Source organism: Salvelinus namaycush, chromosome 7, assembly GCF_016432855.1.
Source record: "Salvelinus namaycush isolate Seneca chromosome 7, SaNama_1.0, whole genome shotgun sequence".
Taxonomy (NCBI): domain Eukaryota; kingdom Metazoa; phylum Chordata; class Actinopteri; order Salmoniformes; family Salmonidae; genus Salvelinus; species Salvelinus namaycush.
This window is the reverse complement of record NC_052313.1, coordinates 11777745-11804273: the sequence shown is the minus strand read 5'-3', so window position 1 is coordinate 11804273 and position 26529 is coordinate 11777745. Positions and strand designations below refer to the sequence as shown.

General features: G+C 44.8%; 1 protein-coding gene across 1 annotated transcript; it reads right to left on the bottom strand.

Annotated features, from left to right (window-relative positions):
• Positions 1–13724: 13724 nt before the first annotated feature.
• LOC120050333 (thiosulfate:glutathione sulfurtransferase-like) lies at positions 13725–23180 on the bottom strand. Its single transcript, XM_038996914.1, has 4 exons — positions 22875–23180; positions 14525–14647; positions 14236–14398; positions 13725–14102 (listed from the first exon to the last, which is right to left on the bottom strand). The coding sequence occupies exons 1-4, from the start codon at positions 23023–23025 to the stop codon at positions 14048–14050; spliced, it is 492 nt and encodes a 163-aa protein (XP_038852842.1). The 5' UTR covers positions 23026–23180; the 3' UTR covers positions 13725–14047.
• Positions 23181–26529: the final 3349 nt, after the last annotated feature.

Sequence of the window (26529 nt, the reverse complement as noted above, 5' to 3'; positions counted from 1 at the left end):
GTCACCTACACAATGAGGCCATGGCAGCAAACACAAAACACAATATCCTCCAGAGACTGACATGTCATGGTCAGAGGGACGTAATTTCAGACTCCCAGCAAAAATCTTACCGTCTTAATGACAAAATAAATTAATTCTCAGTCTTTACAATAAAACGTTACTGTCGTTATTCACTTTATATTTCCGGCAGTTTCACAGCTTAATGTTGAAGATGTGTATTTGATGAAAGCTGGTAGAGGTTATGTTATTGTTTTCTGCTGGACCACTGCAGCAGACACATAGTCAGTTGGCACCATCATCAATCTCATCTTATTGAAACAATTTACTTTTAAATGTAAAAAAATATGATTTCCCACTCATCCCCAACAGTCCAGCTCTCTCTCTCTCTCTCTCTCTCTCTCTCTCTCTCTCCCTCTCTCCCTCTCTCTCCCTCTCCCTCTCCCTCTCTCTCTCTCTCTCTCTCTCTCTCTCAACATGAAGTACCTGTGTTGTACCTGGCCCAGTGGTAGGTAGATTAAGTTAACCTATAAAAACGTTTCAGCTATATTCATTTAACCTATCCAGACCTTTCAGATCAGCAGGGACAAGGGCCTCTCCCCTCATATTCCTTCCTCCTTTCTCCTCATATTCATTCCTCCTTTCTCCTCGTATTCTTTTCACCTCTCCCCTCGTATTCTTTCCTCCTCTCCCCTCGTATTCTTTACTCCTCTCCCCTCGTATTCTTACCTCCTCTCCCCTCGTATTCTCTACTCCTCTCCCCTCGTATTCTTTACTCCTCTCCCCTCGTATTCTTACCTCCTCTCCCCTCGTATTCTTACCTCCTCTCCCCTCGTATTGTTTCCTCCTCTCCCCTCGTATTCTTTCCTCCTCTCCCCTCGTATTCTTTCCTCCTCTCCCCTCGTATTGTTTCCTCCTCTCCCCTCGTATTGTTTCCTCCTCTCCCCTCATATTGTTTTCTCCTCTCCCCTCGCATTGTTTCCTCCTCTCCCCGTATTCTTTCCTTCTCTCCCCTCGTATTGTTTCCTCCTCTCCCCTCATATTCTTTCCTCCTCTCCCCTCGTATTGTTTTCTCCTCTCCCCTCGTATTGTTTCCTCCTCTCCCCTCGTATTGTTTTCTCCTCTCCCCGTATTGTTTCCTCCTCTCCCCTCGTATTCTTTCCTCCTCTCCCCTCGTATTGTTTCCTCCTCTCCCCTCGTATTGTTTCCTCCTCTCCCCTCGTATTGTTTCCTCCTCTCCCCTCGTATTGTTTCATCCACTTCCCTTGTATTCTTTACTCCTCTCCCCTCGTATTCTTACCTCCTCTCCCCTCGTATTCTTACCTCCTCTCCCCGTATTCTTACCTCCTCTCACCTCGTAGTGTTTCATCCACTCCCCTCGTATTCTTTACTCCTCTCCCCTCGTATTCTTACCTCCTCTCCCCTCGTATTCCTACCTCCTCTCCCCTCGTATTCCTACCTCCTCTCCCCTCGTATTGTTTCCTCCTCTCCCCTCGTATTCTTACCTCCTCTCCCCTCGTATTCCTACCTCCTCTCCCCTCGTATTCCTACCTCCTCTCCCCTCGTATTGTTTCCTCCTCTCCCCTCGTATTGTTTCCTCCTCTCCCCTCGTATTCTTTCCTCCTCTCCCCCCGTATTCTTTACTCCTCTCCCCTCGTATTCTTTCCTCCTCTCCCCCCGTATTCTTTCCTCCTCTCCCCTCGTATTGTTTCATCCACTCCCCTCGTATTCTTTCCTCCTCTCCCCTCGTATTCTTTCCTCCTCTCCCCTCGTATTCTTTCCTCCTCTCCCCTCGTATTCTTTCCTCCTCTCCCCTCGTATTCTTTCCTCCTCTCCCCTCGTATTCTTTCCTCCTCTCCCCTCGTATTCTTTCCTCCTCTCCCCTCGTATTGTTTCCTCCTCTCCCCTCGTATTCTTTCCTCCTCTCCCCCCGTATTCTTTCCTCCTCTCCCCTCGTATTCTTTCCTCCTCTCCCTGTATTCTTTCCTCCTCTCCCCTCGTATTCTTTCCTCCTCTCCCCTCGTATTCTTTCCTCCTCTCCCCTCGTATTCTTTCCTCCTCTCCCTGTATTCTTTCCTCCTCTCCCCTCGTATTCTTTCCTCCTCTCCCCTCGTATTCTTTCCTCCTCTCCCCGTATTCTTTCCTCCTCTCCCCTCGTATTGTTTCCTCCTCTCCCCTCGTATTGTTTCCTCCTCTCCCCTCGTATTGTTTTTCTCCTCTCCCCTCATATTGTTTTCTCCTCTACCCTCGTATTCTTTCCTCCTCTCCCCTCGTATTCTTTCCTCCTCTCCCCTCATATTCTTCCCTCCTCTCCCCTCGTATTGTTTCCTCCTCTCCCCTCGTATTGTTTCCTCCTCTCCCCTCGTATTGTTTCCTCCTCTCCCCTCGTATTCTTTCCTCCTCTCCCCTCGTATTGTGGCCTCCTCTCCCCTCGTATTCTTTTCTCCTCTCCCCTCGTATTCTTTCCTCCTCTCCCCTCATATTGTGGCCTCCTCTCCTCTCGTATTCTTTCCTCCTCTCCCCTCGTATTCTTTCCTCCTCTCCCCTCATATTGTGGCCTCCTCTCCCCTCGTATTCTTTTCTCCTCTCCCCTCGTATTCTTTCCTCCTCTCCCCTCATATTGTGGCCTCCTCTCCCCTCATATTGTGGCCTCCTCTCCCCTCGTATTCTTTTCTCCTCTCCCCTCGTATTGTTTCCTCCTCTCCCCTCGTATTGTTTCCTCCTCTCCCCTCGTATTGTTTCCTCCTCTCCCCTCGTATTGTTTCCACCTCTCCCCTCGTATTGTTTCCACCTCTCCCCTCGTATTGTTTCCTCCTCTCCCCTTGTATTGTTTCCTCCTCTCCCCTCGTATTCTTTCATCCCCTCCCCTCCCCTCGTATTCTTTCATCCTCTCCTCTTGTCACGATCGTCGTAATGATGAGACCAAGGCGCAGCGTGATTAGAATGCATTCTTCCGTTTAATAATGAAGAACACTTAACAAACAATACAAAGTAACAAGACGAACGTGACCGCTATAACACTAAGTGCAAACATGCAACATAGACATAGATAATCACCCACGAAATACTCAAGGAATATGGCTGCCTAAATATGGTTCCCAATCAGAGACAACGATAAACAGCTGCCTCTAATTGAGAACCAATCTAGGCAACCATAGACATACAAACCCATAGACTGGTAACAACCCCAATAAACATACAAAACCCCTAGACAGGACAAAAACATATAATCACGCATGTCACACCCTGACCTAACCAAAATAATAAAGAAAACAAAGAATACTAAGGTCAGGGCGTGACACCTCTTCTCCCCTCCTTTCACCTCCCCTCCTCTTCCCTTCTCTCCCTTCCCCCTTCTCCTCAAGTTTTGTAGTCCCACAGAGCTCCCATTACTCCCCATCCCCACCATACTAGCCTTGCTGTTCCAGACTCATATTTGCGTATGCTAACCTCTACAGCTGTAATAAGGACCCTCGAAGCCGGTGTTTGGAGGATATATTGGCACGGTTTGCGAGCCCTCGACTTCGTTTTGAGCCTAACAACACCCGTGCCAATATATCCTCCAAACACCGGCTTCTCTGGCATTATCACTTAATTATGTCTACGGTCTAGTCCCTGATCATGTACTGAGATTGAACAGACCCAACCAGAGTCTACCGGGAGGGAGATCTTCCATCAGCATGTAGACATGGTGACTCAGAGTGCTCATGGTGACTGGGGCTGCACACTTCCTGTTCTCTGATAGTAAACACCTCTATCATGTGAAATGTGGAATGAAAATACAGCAATGCAGCGTGGGTCTGCGTGTGTTCGAGACAGAGAAAAAGAAAGACATATTTTGGCAGAGTGCATGTGTCTCTTTCACACACATGCACACACACCCATGGATTCACCCACACACACACACACACACACAAGCACACACATACACGCTTGGGAACAGAGCAGTGCATGTTTGTCCTGTTGTTGGCTCAGGTTAGGCTTAAGGTGCCAATGTACTTGGACATGTAGCAATAACACCGACCTCCATCAGACGGCCCACACACACTGCAAACACAGGTTTACATAAAGGTTTTGACCTGAGAAGAATAACTGGACTTACAGAGAAGTAGGCATCAAAAGCATTTATCCAAGAATACATTGCTAATAGACATATGTAATCTGGTCATCAAAAATAAAGGTGTTACACGTTATTCTGATAGCCTATATCACAATGATTGACTCCTCATCAGTCAGTATCACTGAAAATGTTCAATTATCAAATCAGTTTGACTGTACAAATCAATTTGGGGATGCTATCTCCCACCTGCAGTTCTTGAAATAATATATGTTTATCTTAACAATTGTCCCTGTTGTTTAAGACATCCTCATGCCTGTTAGAAATATGCACACCTCGGAGAAATTCATTCTAACATATTAAAATTAATATACATATTATGTCAATTGAAATGTTGTCAAGCTGCCTTTCCTTCAACTTTTGTGAATGAGAAAATCCGTTCCATTTTGCGCCAAAGGTAGACGACACCTTCGATACGCCTCTCGTGAATCACCGGGCACACACTGGTTGAATCAACGTTGTTTCCACTTCATTTCAAGGAAATTACGTTGAACCAACGTGGAATAGACGTTGCATAGGGGTCAGTCCCTGATACCCAAACCACAATCACGTGTGAGGAGTATATCAAGCACACATGCATGCCCAAATTATATACCCAAATGGAACACATATAATGAAAATTGGTAATAGTCGGCATAAAGTGAAAAAATAATTGAAAGTCATACATCAAGTAGGCTGGGCTAGAATAAACAACACCAAAATAAATCCTGAATGTAAAACATTTAAGCGCAGCAGAACGAGACTTGGCAGGTGACTATAACAATCCCAACATGAATCTAAACCTGTATTATGTGTACGCCAAAAACAGACAGTCCTACCTGTTAGGCTTTTCCAGCGCAGAATGCACGAGGTGCCATCGCGGAATCTGTCGGTTGTAAGGTAAAAGTTGTCCGGTCTGTTTTTATGCACTCCAACCGTACCCAGAGCTGTGAGGCGCCCATTCTCCGCGCGCTCTGAGTCAGAGCCCAGAGACGGAGCCTCATTAATGCACAAGACTATAAATACTCACCCACTCCGATTGATTATTTGTCCCTTGAGTTATTCTAGCAAAGCCACTGGTTCACTTGTTCCCTTTGATCTCTCGAGTTGCGCACGAGACTGCACCTCGGAACGTGATGTAGCCAACTAGGCTCGATGAAAAGTAGCTTAAACTGTGATTAGTAGGCTAATGGTGATGGTTCATCTACCTGGTCATACAAGTCACGTTCAAGCAAATGTACTATTATGGCCTATATAAGTTTTCTTAATGTAATACAGTTATATGGGTGACGCTAATTAGGCTATTGGGATTGTCGATGGAAAAATGCATGACAGCTTAGTTTACATCAGGCTGCAGGTTCAAACATCCAATTACTGACAACCGTTTTTTTTAGGGGAAAGAGCGCGGGAGACATTTATTGCGCCCGTGACTGTTGGTGCGGGTGCCATTAAAGAGCAAATGTCCGGTGTGGCTCACTTGGTAGAGCATGGCGCTTGCAAAGCCGGAGTTGTGGGTTCGTTTCCCACGTGGGACCAGTACAAAAATGTACGCACTTTCTAATCGCTCTGGATAAGCGCGTCTTCTAATTAACTAAAATGTCTTAAAACACACCCCATCAGAGACGAACTCATTCAACAACATGTGGTTAAGAAGTCGGTTCTGAGTCAGCCATTGAGTATTTTTATCTTAAAAAAAATATATTAAACTTCACTCCAGGGTGCAGATTCATTGAAATCCCCCAAAGAAATCTTCACAGGTAGTGAGAGGTAACGACCAGATGGAAATGTACTGTGGGGGAGGGGCTGGTCCAAAGTAGGGGAGGGTTGTGTGTTTTTGGGGGGGCACAAGGGAGGGTAGTGCGTTTTTCCCTAGTTTACATTTGCTCTTATGCTCATATTTTCCATATAAACAATGGATTGGCTTGCTTTTGATATATCCTAAAAAAGTTAAGAAACATTTGTGAAGGTTTGGTATGGCTATTATTAAGCTTTGGCTACTGTAGGCCTATGATAAGAAGGCAGTGCACACCGGTGTTCAACTGACTGACAGCTGAACGTGAGCTGAGGAAGACTGTTTCAGACCTACCAGAGCTACTTGTATAATCTTTATACAAAATAGTCAGATCGAAAATTAGCCAATTACCGTCCTTCTGTACGTCTTTATCTATATAGCAGACTTTGTAGCCGTCTGACAGAAAGAAATGCCTATTGGCATTGTAGCATGCCACCAGCATCTCTCGCTCTCTCTCTGGGGTTAGGCCTAAGCTTCTCTTCCTTTATATAGGATATATAAATAGATAAATATATATAGGATATATATATAATATATAGGATATATAGATATATACAGTGGGGAAAACAAGTATTTGATAGACTGCCGATTTTGCAGGTTTTCCTACTTACAAAGCATGTAGAGGTCTGTAATTTTTATCATAGGTAAACTTCAACTGTGAGAGACGGAATCGAAAACAAAAATCCAGAAAATCACATTGTATGATTTTTAAGTAATTAAATTGCATTTTATTGCATGAGATAAGTATTTGATACATCAGAAAAGCAGAACTTAATATTTGGTACAGAAACCTTTGTTTGCAATTACAGAGATCATACGTTTCCTGTATTTTTGACCAGGTTTGCACACACTGCAGCAGGGATTTTGGCCCACTCCTCCATACAGACCTTCTCCAGATCCTTCAGGTTTCGGGGCTGTCGCTGGGCAATACGGACTTTCAGCTCCCTCCAAAGATTTTCTATTGGGTTCAGGTCTGGAGACTGGCTAGGCCACTCCAGGACCTTGAGATGCTTCTTACGGAGCCACTCCTTAGTTGCCCTGGCTGTGTGTTTCGGGTCGTTGTCATGCTGGAAGACCCAGCCACGACCCATCTTCAATGCTCTTACTGAGGGAAGGAGGTTGTTGGCCAAGATCTCGCGATACATGGCCCCATCCATCCTCCCCTCAATACGGTGCAGTCGTCCTGTCCCCTTTGCAGAAAAGCATCCCCAAAGAATGATGTTTCCACCTCCATGCTTCACGGTTGGGATGGTGTTCTTGGGGTTGTACTCATCCTTCTTCTTCCTCCAAACACGGCGAGTGGAGTTTAGACCAAAAAGCTCTATTTTTGTCTCATCAGACCACATGACCTTCTCCCATTCCTCCTCTGGATCATCCAGATGGTCATTGGCAAACTTCAGACGGACCTGGACATGCACTGGCTTGAGCAGGGGGACCTTGCGTGCGCTGCAGGATTTTAATCCATGACGGCGTAGTGTGTTACTAATGGTTTTCTTTTGAGACTGTGGTCCCAGCTCTCTTCAGGTCATTGACCAGGTCCTGCCGTGTAGTTCTGGGCTGATCCCTCACCTTCCTCATGATCATTGATGCCCCACGAGGTGAGATCTTGCATGGAGCCCCAGACCGAGGGTGATTGACCGTCATCTTGAACTTCTTCCATTTTCTAATAATTGCGCCAACAGTTGTTGCCTTCTCACCAAGCTGCTTGCCTATTGTCCTGTAGCCCATCCCAGCCTTGTGCAGGTCTACAATTTTATCCCTGATGTCCTTACACAGCTCTCTGGTCTTGGCCATTGTGGAGAGGTTGGAGTCTGTTTGATTGAGTGTGTGGACAGGTGTCTTTTATACAGGTAACGAGTTCATACAGGTGCAGTTAATACAGGTAATGAGTGGAGAACAGGAGGGCTTCTTAAAGAAAAACTAACAGGTCTGTGAGAGCCGGAATTCTTACTGGTTGGTAGGTGATCAAATACTTATGTCATGCAATAAAATGCAAATTAATTACTTAAAAATCATACAATGGGATTTTCTGGATTTTTGTTTTAGATTCCGTCTGTCACAGTTGAAGTGTACCTATGATAAAAAATTACAGACCTCTACATGCTTTGTAAGTAGGAAAACCTGCAAAATCGGCAGTGTATCAAATACTTGTTCTCCCCACTGTATATATATAGGATATATATATATATATATATAAAATTAATATATAACATAGGAATATCACACGGTGGACACCAGTGGCAGCTGCTGAGGGGAGAACGGCTCATAATAATGGCTGGAACAGAGCGAATGGAATGGAACCTGGAAACCATGTGTTGTATTTGATACCATTCCATCTATTCCACACCAGCCCTTACCATGAGCCTGTCCTCCCCAATTAAGATGCCACCAACCTCCTGTGGTGGACACCTAAACCTATAGGCCCTGGCATGTAATGTCCTGATACATTTAGTGATCAAATCACTGACAGATGAACTGTGAGGCGGACAATTATTGTTTTAGGAAAGTAACCAAAAAATAAAAACAGGCTATAAAGTTTTGCATATATTACACATTGAAACACAAGGAATAGTGTTTTTAATCATTTGTTATAGGCTGTTTAAGGACACGTAATTGTGGCTTATTTGGCCAACATCCATCTTTTATTAATAAAGCTGGCTGTGCCAGGTTGGATCTGAATGCATATGGATGCCCATACAATTTCTCAAATGTCTGGTAAATTAAAATCATCCCTGTCATGTTGTCCGGCGCCAACTTTTCCTAAAGTACACTCTGAAATGACATATTGTTTTTATGAAGATTTTAGAATATCCACATTAAAATCTGTCGCCAATTGGATGGAAACCTAGCTATAGACACACCAAGCAAGTGTGCTAGTCCACTGTCACTTTGATTATGCCTGCACATCATGGTTAAGAATAAGCTACCAGCCAAAAAAGCTTGTAAGAATTGTACTTAAACTCCCCCCTCATACTCATCTGGAGGTTGAGCATTTTTTTGTTTCCATCTCTGTATCTATGTATTTGTATATGTATTTCTGTAAAAAAAAATAGGGACCACAATGGAAATAAGTCAGACTTTATTGTGCAATCCCAGTCACTTAAAAAAATCGATGTATTTAAAAAAAAAAAACGGACAAATAAAAATCAATCAATCAAAACTGTGCAGCGGCCAATTGATTAATGGAAAGAGACATCTGTAACAAAACACCAAAAAGTTTAATGACATTCAGAGATTGTCAAGCCAAGCCTTCTATACTGGGTAAGCCTACAAGGTAGGGAGGGATGTATTTTCTGTTTGTCCAGATTGACAGATGACTTATTGTGGTGTTGAAAACACAAACCATGATATTGAAGTGCCCGAAGTCGGTATGCTTTGTTTATTGGTTTTGTGGTGCATTGGCTCAGAAATCTGTTGGTGGAACATTTGTTGCATATATACACAATTATAAATATGGCATCAAAATGTTGAAAATCTGATTTCCCCCCAGCTGATCATTGTCTGCAACCGGCTCTGATCGTAGTGTAATAAACAAAAGTAGATATCCACGTTTATAAACACAGGGTCGGTACAGTTATTATTTGTGGTCGTAAACATTATTTTTGGTTAATTCTATGAGGGGGGAGGGTGTTCAATTTGGGGAGGGGGCGGTTCATTTTTTCATGACACCTTGAGTTGTACCAGCCCCCCCAGTACATTTTGATCTGTCCCTAAAGGGGAGGAGTGGGAATCCTTTTCATAAGAGGATGAAGTTTTAGCTGACTAGTACCCTATACTCCCAACAAACGGCAAGTTGATGAGTTCATTTACAGTAGAACGTCACATTGCGCTTAATTAATGCACAAGTGTCAATGTGTCCTTGAGGTTTGACATCAATTTGTTCCTGTGCATCGCTGCTAAGGTACATCCATATCAGTCTTCCATACAGGCATGAAAAACATGAGTGGATTATTTGGTTAGCCTAATTGTTAGAACTGAATGAAACAAAAGCTACCAGAACCTTCTAGCAAAATGTTCTGTCTGTGTGTGGTGTGTGTTCTGTTAGAAACACAAGAGAGAAGTAGCCAACCTGAAAAGCTCAAGGTCTGTTCAGGACATACAGAACAGGGCATGCAGCGTCAGTATAACTCTAGAGTAAATAGTTGACCATTTTTTGTCCGCTAATTCCAGACTAATAAAGGCCCAGTGCATTGCTTGTGATTTTTTTTTCTTAAAAAATTATTTAAATGTTTATTTAAATTTTTCTGCACTCTCAGCACCCCAACTTCCTGCAGCCATGCTGCCTCATGCAGTAAATGATGAATCATTTCCCCCCCCTTATTACACACCATCACTATGCATTAGAGGAAATGAGCAGGCTTCAACCTTAAATGAATGGGTATGAGAAAGATTGACAGCATCTAATTATATTTTCAGAGGCCTTTTGTCCTGATGATGAATTATGCTGTATGCTGCACACCAGTGGTCTATGAGTGGGAGGTGAGACGAGAAAGACAGGAGCCAAGGAAAGAGAAAATAGAATTGGAAAAGGCATTTTAGAGTCTAGAGCCAGATCCACACTTGATACATGTACTGTAGACTATCGGCCCCCAAAGCAGCGAGAGAGAGAGGCAGAGAGAAAGAATCTTCTCCAACATGGTTTTCAAATCAAATCAAATCAAATTTGATTGGTCACATACACATATTTAGCAGACGTTATTGTGGGTGTAGCGAAATGCTTGTGTTCCTAGCTCCAACAGTGCAGTAATATCTAACAAATCACAACAATACACACAAAAGTAAAATAATGGAATTAAGATATATATAAATATATTAGGACGAGCAATGTCAGAGTGGCAATGACTAAAATACGGAAGAATGGGACACAGTATATACATATGAAATTAGTAAAGTAGTATGTAAACATTATTAAAGTGACTAGTGATTCCATGTCTATGTATATAGGGCAGCAGCCTCTAAGGTGCAGGGTTGAGTAACCGGGTGGTAGCCAGCTAGTGATGGCTATTTAACAGTCTGATGGCCTTGAGATTGAAAAATAGCTTCTGTCTCTCGGTCCCGCCTTTGATGCACCTGTACTGACCTCGCCTTCTGGATGATAGCAGGGATAGGGTGGTGCTCCCTCTGCTTTATAGAATCTCTGCAGAACTGTGGACTATCTCAGCTGCTCAGTGTCAGCTAGCATTAGAGCAGACTAGCAGGAGACTATGTGGGAATGAAAGGCTCAATCAACAGTAAGTCGGAGCCGAGGGAGAACAACTGCATCATGTCACCAAGGCCAGCATCTATCCTGACTCCCTTCCAGCTGGGAGACTACAATCACGTCCTTGAAATGGTGGGATTAGGACCCCCTATACGCCCTATTCCTCCCACCCGGAAAAAATCTGCAGTGTAGTTTGTAATGTTTACTATGTCCTGATACATTTAGTCATCAAACCACTGACAGCTGAACCCGGGAGGCGGACAATTATTGTTTTAGTTAAGTAGTATATGTATTTATGTCCCCCCCCCCCAGTAAAAATCAGCAGTGTAGTTAGTAAACATTACAAGAGGGAGGGGGGGATCACACTGTCTCCTATATTGACATTGACCGGCAGACACATAAAATTAGATGAGGGAGAGAAAGAAAAACAGCGAGAGAAAAAGAAAAAGAGAGAAAAGAGAAATTACAGAAAGAGAGAAAAGAGAGAGAAGAAAAAAAAGGGAGAGAGCTGGGAGCAGCTTTCCTACTGAATGGGTGATGCAGAGACCATGAGCTGACCCTGTGTTTGAGAGCTGACCCTGTGTTTGAGAGCTGACCCTGTGTTTGACAGCTGACCCTGTGTTTGACAGCTGACCCTGTGTTTGACAGCTGACCCTGTGTTTGACAGCTGACAATGTGTTTGACAGCTGACCCTGTACTTGACAGCTGACCCTGTATTTGACAGCTGACCCTGTGTTTGACAGCTGACCCTGTGTTTGACAGCTGACAATGTGTTTGACAGCTGACAATGTGTTTGACAGCTGTTGAGAAGTCTGGCTGTTATTCACAAGCTGCATCCCTGTCAGCATAATGCAGGTTTGAACAGCATCAATGGCCGTGAACGCTCAGGGGACCATCATAAACAACAATATAATTGACTAAGAAGAGCATGGTTATCAGTGGAGATGTTAAAGTTATGGGGTACATAAAACACTGCTGCCATCTTATGGCTGAATAGGTGAATTGCAAACTGTTTCACTATTGTTTTGATAACAGAGGTGCACACCTACAGTACCAGTCAAAAGTTTGGACACACCTACTCATTCCATGGTTCTTTATTTTTACTATTTTCTACATTGTAGAATAATAGTGAAGACATCAAAACTATGAAATAACACATATGGAATCATGTAGTAACCAAAAAAGTGTTAAAACAAAATATTTAATATTTGAGATTCTTCAAAAAGTAGCCTTGATGACAGCTTTGCACACTCTTGGCATTCTCTCAACCAGCTTCATGAGGTAGTCACCTGGAATGCATTTAAATTAAGAGGTGTGCTTTGTTAAAAGTTCATTTGTGGAATTAATTTCCTTCTTAATGCATTTAAGCCAATCAGCTATGTTGTGACAAGGTAGGGGTGGTATACAGAAGATAGCCCTATTTGGTAAAAGACCAACTCCATATTATGGCAAGAACAGCCCAAATAAGCAAAGAGAAACGACAGTCCATCATTACTTTAAGACATGAAGATCACGCAATATGGAAAATTGTGCAGTCGCAAAAACCCTCAAGCGCTGATGAAGAAACTGTTTCTCATGAGGACCGCCACAGGAAAGGAAGACCCAGAGTTACCTCTGCTGCAGAGGATAAGTTCATTAGAGCTACCAGCCTCAGAAATTGCAGCCTAAATAAATGCTTCAGAGTTCAAGTAACAGACACATCTCAACATCAACTGTTCAGAGGAGACTGAGTGAAATCAGGTCGAATTGCTGGTCGAATTGCTGCAAAGAAACCACTACTAAAGGACACCAATAATAAGAAGAGACTTGATTGGGCCAAGAAACACGAGCAATGGACATTAGACCGGTGGAAATATGTCCTTTGGTCTGATGAGTCCAAATTTGAGATTTTTGGTTCCAACCGCTGTCTTTGTGAGCTGTAGAGAAGGCGAACGGATGATCTCCGCATGTGTGGTTCCCACCGTGAAGCATGGAGGAGGAGGTTTGATGGTGTTTGGGTGCTTTGCTGGTGACACTGTCAGTGATTCATTTAGAATTCAAGGCACACCACAGCATTCTGCAGGAATACGCCATCCCATCTGGTTTGTGTTTAGTGGGACTATCATTTGGTTTTCAGCAGGACAATGACCCAACACACCTCCAGGCTGTGTAAGGTCTATTTGACCAAGAAGGAGAGTGACGGAGTGCTGCATCAGATGACCTGGCCGCCACAATCCCCCGGCCTCAACCCAATTGAGATGGTTTGGGATGAGTTGGACCGCAGAGTGAAGGGAAAGCAGCCAACAAGTGCTCAGCATATGTGGGAACTCCTTCAAGACTGTTGGAAAAGCATTCCAGGTGAAGCTGGTTGAGAGAATGCCAAGAGTGTGCAAAGCTGTCATCAAGGGTGGCTACTTTGAAGAATCTAAAATATATTTTGATGTGTTTAACACCTTTTGGTTACTACATGATTCCATGTGTCATTTCATAGTTTTGATGTCTTCACTATTATTCTACAATGTAGAAAATAGTAAAAATAAAGAAAAACCCTTGAATGAGTAGGTGTGCCCAAACTTTTGACTGGTAGTGTACGTCATTGTTTATTGTTAATTTGTCAAGTGTAAAATTCCTACATAAAATAAACAATAATACAACCATATAAATCCTAAATATTGACTTTATTGATGAAGTAAGTCTCTCAGTTTATGATCTTGCCTTTTACATTTCACATCAGCCTTTCAGCCAAATGAGGTAGGAAATAAGGATACAGAACAACCTCTTCCAAGTAAGTTAGTTGTCATAGATAACTGAGGTCAATCAGTCAGGAACAGTAACTGAAAACTTGAGTCCTCTAAATACAATTCCTGTGTAGACGTGTGTTTCGATGTGGGTCTTGGTTTTCTGGTGCAGTACTCAGACTAGAGGAGTTATAGGGCTGGATCAGAACTCCAATACAGGCTTCATGTTATGGATGTAAAGTGACTCACTTTCCCTCATGTGCGGCCCATTCACTGTACCCCCCCTGATAGTGCCGAGCCCTAGGAGAGAGAAGGGGAGGAGAGAGAGGGGGAGATCTTTCAGGTGTCTTCCAGTATGTGTGTATGAGAATACTGTATGTACACACTAATGTACCCTAATAAGGTATGCCAGGTGAGTTAAAGTGTGTTATACCTGTTGAAGCCCAGTTGTCGGGCGATGGCTAGAGCTTCGGCGCTCCTCCGGCCCTTCTGGCAGTGGAACACAATGTTGTCATCATCTTTCCCAGGAGCATTCACCTCGAACTGCAGCTGGAAGTGCTCTGGTGACAGCTTTAGAGATTCCTCCAGCTGGCCCACTGACAGACACACACATACACGCTGAACATTAGTAGAGAGATTGCTCGCATGCACAGATACAGTACACATAAAAACACACACCGTTGATAGGTTAATATACACCATGATTTGTGTAGTCTACTCACATGGGATGTTTACAGAGTCCGGGATGCGTCCAGCCATGAACTCATCTTGGTTGCGGACATCAAACAGTTGGACGTTGTGAGTGGACAACATGTTCTTCAGCTGCTTGTAGCTCACCACTGAATCTGAGGCACACACACACACACTGGGTTCACTGCCATTCCATAATCATATAAAACCTTGATAAACCTGGACTCACCATCCATTGCTTGAAAGAAAGACTCGTAAACCAGGAACAATTTCAGCCAAAAGGATCCTACTAATGGAATTCAGAGAAACTAAACTGTTCAGGACAGAGGTTAACTAATAGAGGATGAGAGGCAGGCTGTGTTACACAGGTCGACTATAGTGCTGGACCCCCAAACACGTGTCTATAGTTGAAAAGTATGAATAAGCCTATGAATGAATCACTTGAACCAGGCCCAATCACAAACTGCATGGCAGCAGATCCATTCACACACACACACACTTTACTGGAAAGTGCTGATTACCTTTTTTTCAGGTAGTTCTAACATCTGGGCTAACCAACCAATCCACTCATCAGCCATTCTAATTATGTTTTGCTACTCTAGGTGAGCATTTGAAAACAAGAGCATATTATGGAACCAGTCACCAATATGGCCACAGGAGAAATGCTGCAATTAAATAGCCTTTAACTAGTTTCCTTAAAGGGGAAATCTGCCGTTCAAATGATCACAAAGCAGATACCCCGCCACTGTATTGGTAAAAAGCTGAGCGATGTGGCTGGATAAATGTTTCCACTCTCAAATTCATAGACAGAGTTATGGATGCTAGCACTGACCAACCATGAGATCAAAATGATCATTGTAAACGAACACTGTTAAAACTACATTCCAAACAATGGAGTAAAACAAGCTTATATTTTGGGTTCTGATGGGGCATGACAGTTGTATGGGGTATGAGTAAGTTCATGAGGCATTTATACGTTATATTCTTCAATAATCAATGGGCAGTGCTTAAATTTGTAAATCAGAAGGTGCCGGAACAAAAAGTGAGCGCGAGAGGGGGGTGAACTGGGGAGCTCTGGTGGTAAACGAAACAAAAAGATTCCCTTCATAATAACGCAATGCATGTCACCGCATTTGCGTAGTGGCATAGAGCACTGAGCTGTAGAGGCACTTATAAATTCCACACATGGAACATTTTTAGCATCCTAGGGTTCAGATTTTTTTGGGTTTCATTCAAATTATCTTCTGTGACCAAGTTTTACTAGATCCCTGCCTGAGCCCTACCCATGCCTGCTACGTTAATGCCCTACCCATGCCTGCTACGTTAAGGCCCTACCCATGCCTGCTACGTTAAGGCCCTACCCATGCCTGCTACGTTAAGGCCCTACCCATGCCTGCTACGTTAAGGCCCTACCCATGCCTGCTACGTTAAGGCCCTACCCATGCCTGCTACGTTAAGGCCCTACCCATGCCTGCTACGTTAATGCCCTACCCATGCCTGCTATGTTAAGGCCCTGTCCATGCCTGCTATGTTAATGCCCTGTCCATGCTTGCTACGTTAAGGCCCTACCCATGCCTGCTACGTTAAGGCCCTACCCATGCCTGCTACGTTAAGGCCCTACCCATGCCTGCTACGTTAAGGCCCTACCCATGCCTGCTACGTTAAGGCCCTACTGCTACGTTAAGGCCCTACCCATGACTGCTACGTTAAGGCCCTACCCATGCCTGCTACGTTAAGTCCCTACCCATGCCTGCTACGTTAAAGCCCTACCCATGCCTGCTACGTTAAGGCCCTACCCATGCCTGCTACGTTAAGGCCCTACCCATGCCTGCTACGTTAAGGCCCTACCCATGACTGCTACGTTAAGGCCCTACCCATGCCTGCTACGTTAAGGCCCTTCTGCTACGTTAAGGCCCTACCCATGCCTGCTACGTTAAGGCCCTACCCATGCCGGCTACGTTAAGGCCCTACCCATGCCTGCTACGTTAAGGCCCTACCCATGCCTGCTACGTTAAGGCCCTACCCATGCCTGCTACGTTAATGCCCTACCCATGCCTGCTATGTTAAGGCCCTGTCCATGCTTGCTATGTTAATGCCCTGTCCATGCTTGCTACGTTAATGCCCTGTCCATGCTTGCTACGTTAATGCCCTATCCATGCCTGCTACGTTAAGGCCCTACCCATGCCTGCTACGTTAAGGCCCTACCCATGCCTGCTACGTTAAGGCCCTACCCATGCCTGCTACGTTAAGGCCCTACCCATGCCTGCTACGTTAATGCCCTACTGCTACGTTAAGGCCCTACCCATGACTGCTACGTTAATGCCCTGTCCATGCTTGCTACGTTAATGCCCTATCCATGCCTGCTACGTTAAGGCCCTACCCATGCCTGCTACGTTAAGGCCCTACCCATGCCTGCTACGTTAAGGCCCTACCCATGCCTGCTACGTTAAGGCCCTACCCATGCCTGCTACGTTAATGCCCTACTGCTACGTTAAGGCCCTACCCATGACTGCTACGTTAATGCCCTGTCCATGCCTGCTACGTTAAGGCCCTACCCATGCCTGCTACGTTAAGGCCCTACCCATGCCTGCTACGTTAAAGCCCTACCCATGCCTGCTACGTTAAGGCCCTACCCATGCCTGCTACGTTACGGCCCTACCCATGCCTGCTACGTTAAGGCCCTACCCATGCCTGCTACGTTAAAGCCCTACCCATGCCTGCTACGTTAAGGCCCTTCTGCTACGTTAAGGCCCTACCCATGCCTGCTACGTTAAAGCCCTACCCATGCCTGCTACGTTAAGGCCCTACCCATGCCTGCTACGTTAAGGCCCTACCCATGCCTGCTACGTTAAAGCCCTACCCATGCCTGCTACGTTAAGGCCCTACCCATGCCTGCTACGTTACGGCCCTACCCATGCCTGCTACGTTAAGGCCCTACCCATGCCTGCTACGTTAAAGCCCTACCCATGCCTGCTACGTTAAGGCCCTACCCATGCCTGCTACGTTAAGGCCCTACCCATGCCTGCTACGTTAAGGCCCTACCCATGCCTGCTACGTTAAGGCCCTACCCATGCCTGCTACGTTAAGGCCCTACCCATGCCTGCTACGTTAAGGCCCTACCCATGCCTGCTACGTTAAGGCCCTACCCATGCCTGCTACGTTAATGCCCTGTCCATGCCTGCTACGTTAAGGCCCTACTCATGCCTGCTACGTTAAGGCCCTACCCATGCCTGCTACGTTAAGGCCCTACCCATGCCTGCTACGTTAAGGCCCTGTCCATGCCTGCTACGTTAATGCCCTGTCCATGCCTGCTACGTTAAGGCCCTACCCATGCCTGCTACGTTAAGGCCCTACCCATGCCTGCTACGTTAAGGCCCTACCCATGCCTGCTACGTTAAGGCCCTACCCATGCCTGCTACGTTAAGGCCCTACCCATGCCTGCTACGTTAAGGCCCTACCCATGCCTGCTACGTTAAGGCCCTACCCATGCCTGCTACGTTAAGGCCCTACCCATGCCTGCTACGTTAATGCCCTGTCCATGCCTGCTACGTTAAGGCCCTACCCATGCCTGCTACGTTAAGGCCCTACCCATGCCTGCTACGTTAATGCCCTGTCCATGCCTGCTACGTTAAGGCCCTGTCCATGCCTGCTACGTTAATGCCCTACCCATGCCTGCTACGTTAAGGCCCTACCCATGCCTGCTACGTTAAGGCCCTGTCCATGCCTGCTACGTTAATGCCCTACCCATGCCTGCTACGTTAAGGCCCTACCCATGCCTGCTACGTTAAGGCCCTACCCATGCCTGCTACGTTAAGGCCCTACCCATGCCTGCTACGTTAAGGCCCTACCCATGCCTGCTACGTTAAGGCCCTACCCATGCCTGCTACGTTAAGGCCCTACCCATGCCTGCTACGTTAAAGCCCTACCCATGCCTGCTACGTTAAGGCCCTACCCATGCCTGCTACGTTAAGGCCCTACCCATGCCTGCTACGTTAATGCCCTACCCATGCCTGCTATGTTAAGGCCCTACCCATGCCTGCTACGTTAAGGCCCTACCCATGCCTGCTACGTTAAGGCCCTACTGCTACGTTAAGGCCCTACCCATGACTGCTACGTTAAGGCCCTACCCATGCCTGCTACGTTAAGGCCCTACCCATGCCTGCTACGTTAAAGCCCTACCCATGCCTGCTACGTTAAGGCCCTACCCATGCCTGCTACGTTAAGGCCCTACCCATGCCTGCTACGTTAAGGCCCTACCCATGCCTGCTACGTTAAGGCCCTACCCATGCCTGCTACGTTAAGGCCCTACCCATGCCTGCTACGTTAAGGCCCTTCTGCTACGTTAAGGCCCTACCCATGCCTGCTACGTTAATGCCCTACTGCTACGTTAAGGCCCTACCCATGCCTGCTACGTTAATGCCCTACTGCTACGTTAAGGCCCTACCCATGCCTGCTACGTTAAGGCCCGGTCCATGCCTGCTACGTTAAGGCCCTACCCATGCCTGCTACGTTAAGGCCCGGTCCATGCCTGCTACGTTAAGGCCCTACCCATGCCTGCTACGTTAAGGCCCTGTCCATGCCTGCTACGTTAAGGCCCTTCCCAGACCCGATTTCTTCTGCCCGAAACACGAAATTAGAAATAACTTCCTCTGTTAGTACACCTAAATCCATTAGCTGATTTTCTCTGTGTGTCACCCGCTACCTGCGCTGTTCGCTCTGCATGTGTTCTGCTCATGGCTGCTCTGAGTGAGTATAACAACAACTCCACTTGGGCTCAATGACCAGACATGAGAGCACAGAGAATGGCTGCTAGCTGCTTTTCGTCACTCTAAACTCCGACAAAACATTATCTGTGAAATAATCTCTACGGTTTTATATTTGATGAGGTTGAAGCCCTTTTGACACCTACGTGTTAAACAAGGTTCAACCCACACACCACCCACTCCACCTAGTTAGAGAGAGGGGAATCTTGGGAGTTGTTAGAATTGACTTAAACGGCCAATTGGGAACATCAGGACTGATCATGACATTCAAAGCTAGATATCTACTCAGACATTGTTTTAAAATTTAAAAAATTGTGAATGTGTCTACAATAGACTAGTGAAAACAACAAAACCACTGTATTACATGGGTAAAAATAGTCCTTTAACCTGTATATGCAGGGGTGCAACTTTCACATGGGATGGGGGGAACATGTCCCCCCCACATTCTGAAATTTCAAGATTAAAAAGTCTTCCCTTTGATCAGCAGGAGCCATTTGCTTTCCAACCTGTGTTTTCCTGCAATTGTATTTGAAATATTGCGAAAGGCCTGTTTTGGCTGTATGCTGTTCACTGAAAGATTTGCAGCAAGTTCCCGACTGTAGGCTATGCCTTGTGATTGGGCAACACACAATAAACAGCTAGGATCCTCTGTGGCGAAGTTATAAGCCTACTCCTGGTGTAGTATTCTGAATTGTTTCATTTCTTTCTGAACAGACTGCAGTAATTCTATAACTTTGTCAAATTTATTTCAATGTATCATCCATTTCGTATAATGTTACGAATTACAATTCTGCCATCTCACCACAGCATTGGCCAGTCGGCCATGTGTTGTTCTCAAACATCAAATCAAAATGTTATTTGTCACATGCGCCGAATACAACAGGTGTAGACCTTACAGTGAAATGCTTATTTACAAGCCCTTAACCAACAATGCAGTTTTAAGATTTTTTTTATCTAGACTTGGAGCTCCGGTACCGCTTGCCGTGCAGTAGCAGAAAGAAAAGTCTATGACTAGGGTGGCGGGAGTCCTTGGCAATTTTTGTGGCATTCCTCTTACACCACCTGGTATAGAGGTCCTAGATGGCAGGAAGCTTGGCCCCAGTGATGTACTGGGCCATACGCACTACCCTCTCTAGTGCCTTGTGGTCAGAAGCCGAGCAGTTGCCATACCAGGTGGTGATGCAACCAATCAGGATGCTCTTGATGGTGCAGCTGTAGAAGCTTTTGAGGATCTGAGGACCCATGCCAAATCTTTTCATTCTCCTGAGGGGGAATAGGCATTGTCATGCGCATTTCACAACTGTCTTGGTGTGTTTGGACCATGATAGTTTGTTGGTGATGTGAACACCAAGGAACTTGAAGCTCTCAACCTGCTCCACTACAGCCACTTCAATGAGAATGGGGGCTTGCTCAGACATACTTTTCTGTAGTCCACAATCATCTCCTTTGTCTTGATCACATTGAGGGAGAGTTTGTTATCCTGGTACCACTCTGCCAGGTCTCTGACCTCCTCCCTATAGGCTGTCTCATCATTGTCAGTGATCAGGCCTACCACTGTTGTGTCATCAGCAAACTTAATGATGGTGTTGGAGTCATGCTTGGCCATGCAGTCATGGGTGAACAGGGGCCACAGGAGGGGACTGAGCAAGCACCCCTGGGGAGCCCGTGTTGAGGATCAGTGTGGCGGCTGTGTTGTTACCTACCCTCACCACCTGGGGGCGGCCCATCAGGAAGTCCAGGATCCAGTTGCACAGAGAGGTTTTTAGTCCCAGGGTCCTTAGCTTAGTGATGAGCTTTGAGGGCACTATGGTGTTGGACGCTGAGCTGTAATCAATGAATAGCATTCTCACATAGGTGTTCCTTTTGTCCAGGTGGGAAAGGGCAGTGTGGAGTGCAATAGAGATTGCATCATCTGTGGATCTGTTAGGGCAGTATGCAAATTGGAGTGGGTCTAGGGTTTCTGGAATAATGGTGTTGATGTGAGCCATAGGCAGCCTTTCAAAGCACTTCATGGTTACCTTGGTGTTCTTGGGCACATGGACTATGGTGGTCTGCTTGAAACATGTTGATATTAAAGACTCAGTCAGGGACAGGTTGAAAATGTCAGTGAAGACACTTGCCAGTTGGTCAACGCATGCTGACCTGTTTAAAAGGTCTTACTCACATCGGCTACAGAGAGCGTGATCACACAGTCATCCGGAACAGCTAATGCTCTCATGCATGCTTCAGTGTTGCTTTCCTCAAAGCGAGCATGGAAGTTATTTAGCTCGTCTGATAGGCTTGTGTCACTGGGCAGCTGTGCTTCCCTTTGTAGTCCGTAATAGTTTGCAAGCCCTGCCACATCCCACAAACACCCGAGCTGGTGTAGTATGATTCAATCTTAGTCCTGTATTGACGCTTTGGCTCTTTGATGGTTTGTCGGAGGGCATAGCAGAATTAGCATCTGCGTCCTCTGACCACTTCATTATTGAGCGAGTCACTGGTACTTCCTGCTTTAGTTTTCGCTTGTAAGCAGGAATCAGGAGGATAGAGTTATGGTCAGATTTGCCAAATGGAGGGCAAGGGAGAGCTTTGTATGCGTCTCTGTGTGTGGAGTAAAGGTTGGTCTAGAGTTTTTTTCTCTTCTGGTTGCACATTTAACATGCTGGTAGAAATGAAGTAAAACAGATTTAAGTTTCCCTGCATTATAGTCCGGCTACTAGGAGCATGCCTCTGGATGATAGCACAGTTGGTTAGGAGTACGTAAAAACGGCAGCCATCCTCTTCGGCACCATTCTGTCCAGAATGTTGCACAAACCATAAACCCAGGCCTCCCAACCAGAATACATTCTTAGAATAATCAGGCAGCGGCTGAAAACCTAAATTTTCACATTACGTTTTTTTTAGGGGGCAGGACATTTTACGAGAAGGCAATTCCAATTAACTCTGTTTTTATTATAACTTTTACATTGCATTGAAAATTATTCAATAGGTTCTGGAACTAAACAGTCCAAAACTGAGAGGTGGCTCAAATTAAATCTGCAATATGTAACTTTTTGGGCTACCTGACCAAATACACATTGAAAAGTGGAAGCCACTCTAAGAAGCGGTCTAAGTGCGCTATTTCTATGTTTCCCGTTCTTAAGTTTAGGTTTTGCGTCTTTTACTTCGGTTTTGCACACCAGCTTCGAGTAGCTTAATATACAATAGTTTTGGTTATGGAAAATATATTTCACAGAGGTTTAGATGGTGCAATGATTTTCAACTATACTTGCTTGTTTTGTCACAAACTGAAATTAGGCAAACTATTAGTATTTAGTAACCAGGAAATAGCGGAGTGATTTCTGCATAGTGCATACATTTTAAGCACTGTCAATGGGTAAGCTATATATAATTAATTCAAAAGTCCAAAATTGATGTATCAATCACAAATTGCCCTTAAATTAAAGGTGCCTTAGGCTATATGATGACATTGGTAACACATAGGCATTTAAGTTATTACACGGGTTTATATAGCGCAGTCACATTGAACAACAACTAGGTCTATGTTGAATTCAGGTTGAACAACTGATTTTATTAACCAAATTGACAGGCCTCAAGATGAGTGGTGACCGTGACAGGTGGAAGCATTATAGCCTACCGGGGTTGGGCAAGGAGGACTCGCTGAATCTGGTTGTTGAGGTCGTGAAACCACACCATTGGCCTCTCGTACCGAGCGAAACGCGGCTGCTGGTTTCGACAACGGTCAGAAATATTCTCCGTAACAGCAGACCGAACACCATGTTGACCATAGACCGACTTCCCGTTGTAAGCAAAGCAACAAACTATAAATGTATTACACAGTATTTTCTTTCTGCCCTCTGCCGACAAATACGTGTTTACAATGTTTCAAGAGTGCACGTACCCTAACCATTGTTTAAGTGTTGAGAAATTCGGCCATGCCTATCTCGAGTCATATTATCGAGAAAGATAAGATTGAGGCTATTGCGTCGATTTATGAGTTCTAGGAATTAGGCGCATAGTGAATGGGCGCGTTCGAGCAGATTACTTTTCTCAAGTAGGTGACCATCGTTGATCACTGCCTTTCAACATGTGTTGCATTCCGGGAATAAAAATTGCCCGACTGCATGAACTTTACCAAAAAAACGAAGTTTTTTACTGCAGGTTTCTGCAGTTCTTCACCAACTTCATCCTGCAGCCATCGCATGCATTGTGGAAGGCTCTATTGTTCTAACTAATAATTAATGTATTTTTGTTTGACCCACACGAACGTGACCAAAGGTAAGCGAGACATCTCACTTGGTAATTTTTGTCTCGCCAGACGGAGCACGAGAAAGGGAACGCCCAGACGACAAATTCCCTTCTGGCGTGGACTAATAAAGTGTATTTTATCTTATCTTATACAGAAAGGAACCTTGACCATTGTTATAGTTTAGCCTATTTTACAAGCAATATGTTGAGTTCCAGTGCAGTGCATGGGAATTATTTACAGTGCAGGACAAAACATAAAATGCCAAACTTGGCTTGGGCCCAAAAAGTTACATAGGCCTACTTCTACATCAGCGGTCTGCCAGTGTGCTGATACTGATGTGTTGTCGGGTCTGATGGTTTGTTTATATAGCAGGTTAGGATAATTAATATGACAGTTTAGGAGAATTCATGTGTCAGGTTAGGATAATTAACGTGTCAGGTTAGGATAATTAACGCGACAGGTTAGGATAATTAACGTGACAGGTTAGGATAATTAATGTATCAGGTTTGGATAATTAACGTATCAGTGGTGACCCATCATTCAGGGCAGGTGGGGCTGTTTTTACCTAAAAAAATGTAAATACCAAAAATGTAATAAAATAAATTGTGTGGGGGGGACTTGCCTGTTTTGCATGTTATTTTGCCATTAATATGTGTCACATATCAGTTTTTTAAACAATGTAAAAAATATATATAATTGAGTTAATAGAGCTCCAAAATGCAGGTCTTTCAGCTTAGCTCAGTGCTTTCTGTGGTGGTGGGGCAAGCCAGCAGAAAATATGCAGCGTTGTTCAGTGTTCTGTCACTCATGGGAACACTACATCACCACCAAGTCAAAGGGTAGAGCTAGAGAATTCTAGCTCCTTGGGTGCTGCCATAGAGTTACATTACAAGTGCCCATCCAAGAAGGCTCAAGGTTATTGGCTACAGATAAAATGATGTCAAATCACGTTATATCTACAGTAGCTTTGATTGGACTGATCATGTCAACATCATACTTTAAAAATCTTAGCTAGCAGTCATAATGAATCAAGTCGACAATCTACTGGCAAATCCTTTTTAATCCTTGTCATATGAAGAGAAATAAGAGAAATTATAGATAAACGTATCACTGCTCATCGGCCATTGGACATAAACATTACACAACAAGTTGGAAATGGCAAATTCAACAATGTGTGGTTTGGAAGGAATCAGTGACAGTGGCTAACTGCAAGCATTGCAAAGCAATCACTCACCTGCTATTCAGTGGAGTGGCTGTGTGGTCCCAAATCTGGTATTAAGGGTCTCTTTTCCAAGTTTAAAATGATAAACATTCAACATTGGCCATGCTGTCAATGAAGCATGGTTTGTGCCACATTCAAAATAACTGTTAAATCGGAACTGCGATAACTTGACTTCAGTGAGTTCAAGACAACTGGGAAGTCGGGAATAAACAAGCTCCGACTGAGAATATACGTTTTGAACGGTCATCCAACACGGAATTGTAAATCCGGCCTCTTTCTAGAGCTCCGAGCTGAAGATCAATGACGTCATCATAATTCGACCTTTACAGAGTTCCCAGTTGTTGTGAAAGCACCATACATCCAGAGAATGTCAGACTTTGAGAGGCTGAGAGAGGCAGCAGAGAGGCTGCTGCCTACATACAGACTTGAAGTCATTGGCCACTCTAACAAATGGATCACTAGTCACTTTATTAATGCCACTTTAATAATGATGTTTACTCATCCCATATGTACATAATGTATTTTATACCATCTATTGCATTTTGCCTATGCCACTCTGTCATTGCTCATCCATATATTTATATGTACATATTCTTATTCCATCCCTTTACTTAGATGTGTGTGTATTAGGTAGTTGTTGTGTAATTGTTAGATTACTTGTTAGATATTGCTACACTGTCGGAACTAGAAGCATAAGCATTTCGCTACACTCGCAATAACATCCGCTAACCATGGGTATGTGACTAATACAATTTGATTTGATGTTAATTTTGATTGTTTATTTCACTTTTGTTTATTATCTAGTTCACTTGCTTTGGCATGGTTAACATATGTTTACCATGCCAATAAAGCCCTTTAATTTAAATTGAATTGAGAGAGAGAGATAGAATTAGAGAGAGAGCTGCAACCAGAGGAGGGCAGCAGAGGACAAAACATAAACACATAAATGTAATTTTGTCCTTGAGACATTTTAATGAAATACTGTAAAATTCTATCTGTTCTTATGGAGGACTGCTCCTTTTGAGGAGTACAAATATGGCAGCTGGTAGCTTCAAAACCTCTAATTGGGGTTTATACATTGAACATCCCTGTTAGTGAGCATTTCTCCTTTGCCAAGATAATCCATCCACCTGACAGGTGTGGCATATCAAGAAACTGATTAAACCGCATGATCGTTACACAGGTGCACCTGGTGCTGGGGACAATAAAAGGCCACTCTAAAAGGTGCAGTTTGGTCACACAACATAATGCCACAGATGTCTCAAGTTTAGAGAGAATGTGCAATTTTGTATTTATTTTATTTCACCTTTATTTATCCAGGTAGGACAGTTGAGAACAAGTTCTCATTTACAACTGCGACATGGCCAAGATAAAGCAAAGCAGTGCGACAAAATCAAACAACACAGAGTTACACAAACAAATGTACAGTCAATAACACAATAGAGGCCTCCCGGGTGGCGCAGTGGTCTAGAGCACTGCATCGCAGTGCTAGCTGCGCCACCAGAGTCTCTGGGTTCGCGCCCAGGCTCTGTCGCAGCCGGCCGCGACCGGGAGGTCCGTGGGGCGACGCACAATTGGCATAGCGTCGTCCGGGTTAGGGAGGGTTTGGCCGGTAGGGATATCCTTGTCTCATCGCTCTCCAGCGACTCCTGTGGCGGGCCGGGCGCAGTGCGCGCTAACCAAGGGGGCCAGGTGCACGGTGTTTCCTCCGACACATTGGTGTGGCTGGCTTCCGGGTTGGAGGCGCGCTGTGTTAAGAAGCAGTGCGGCTTGGTTGGGTTGTGCTTCGGAGGACGCATGGCTTTCGACCTTCGTCTCTCC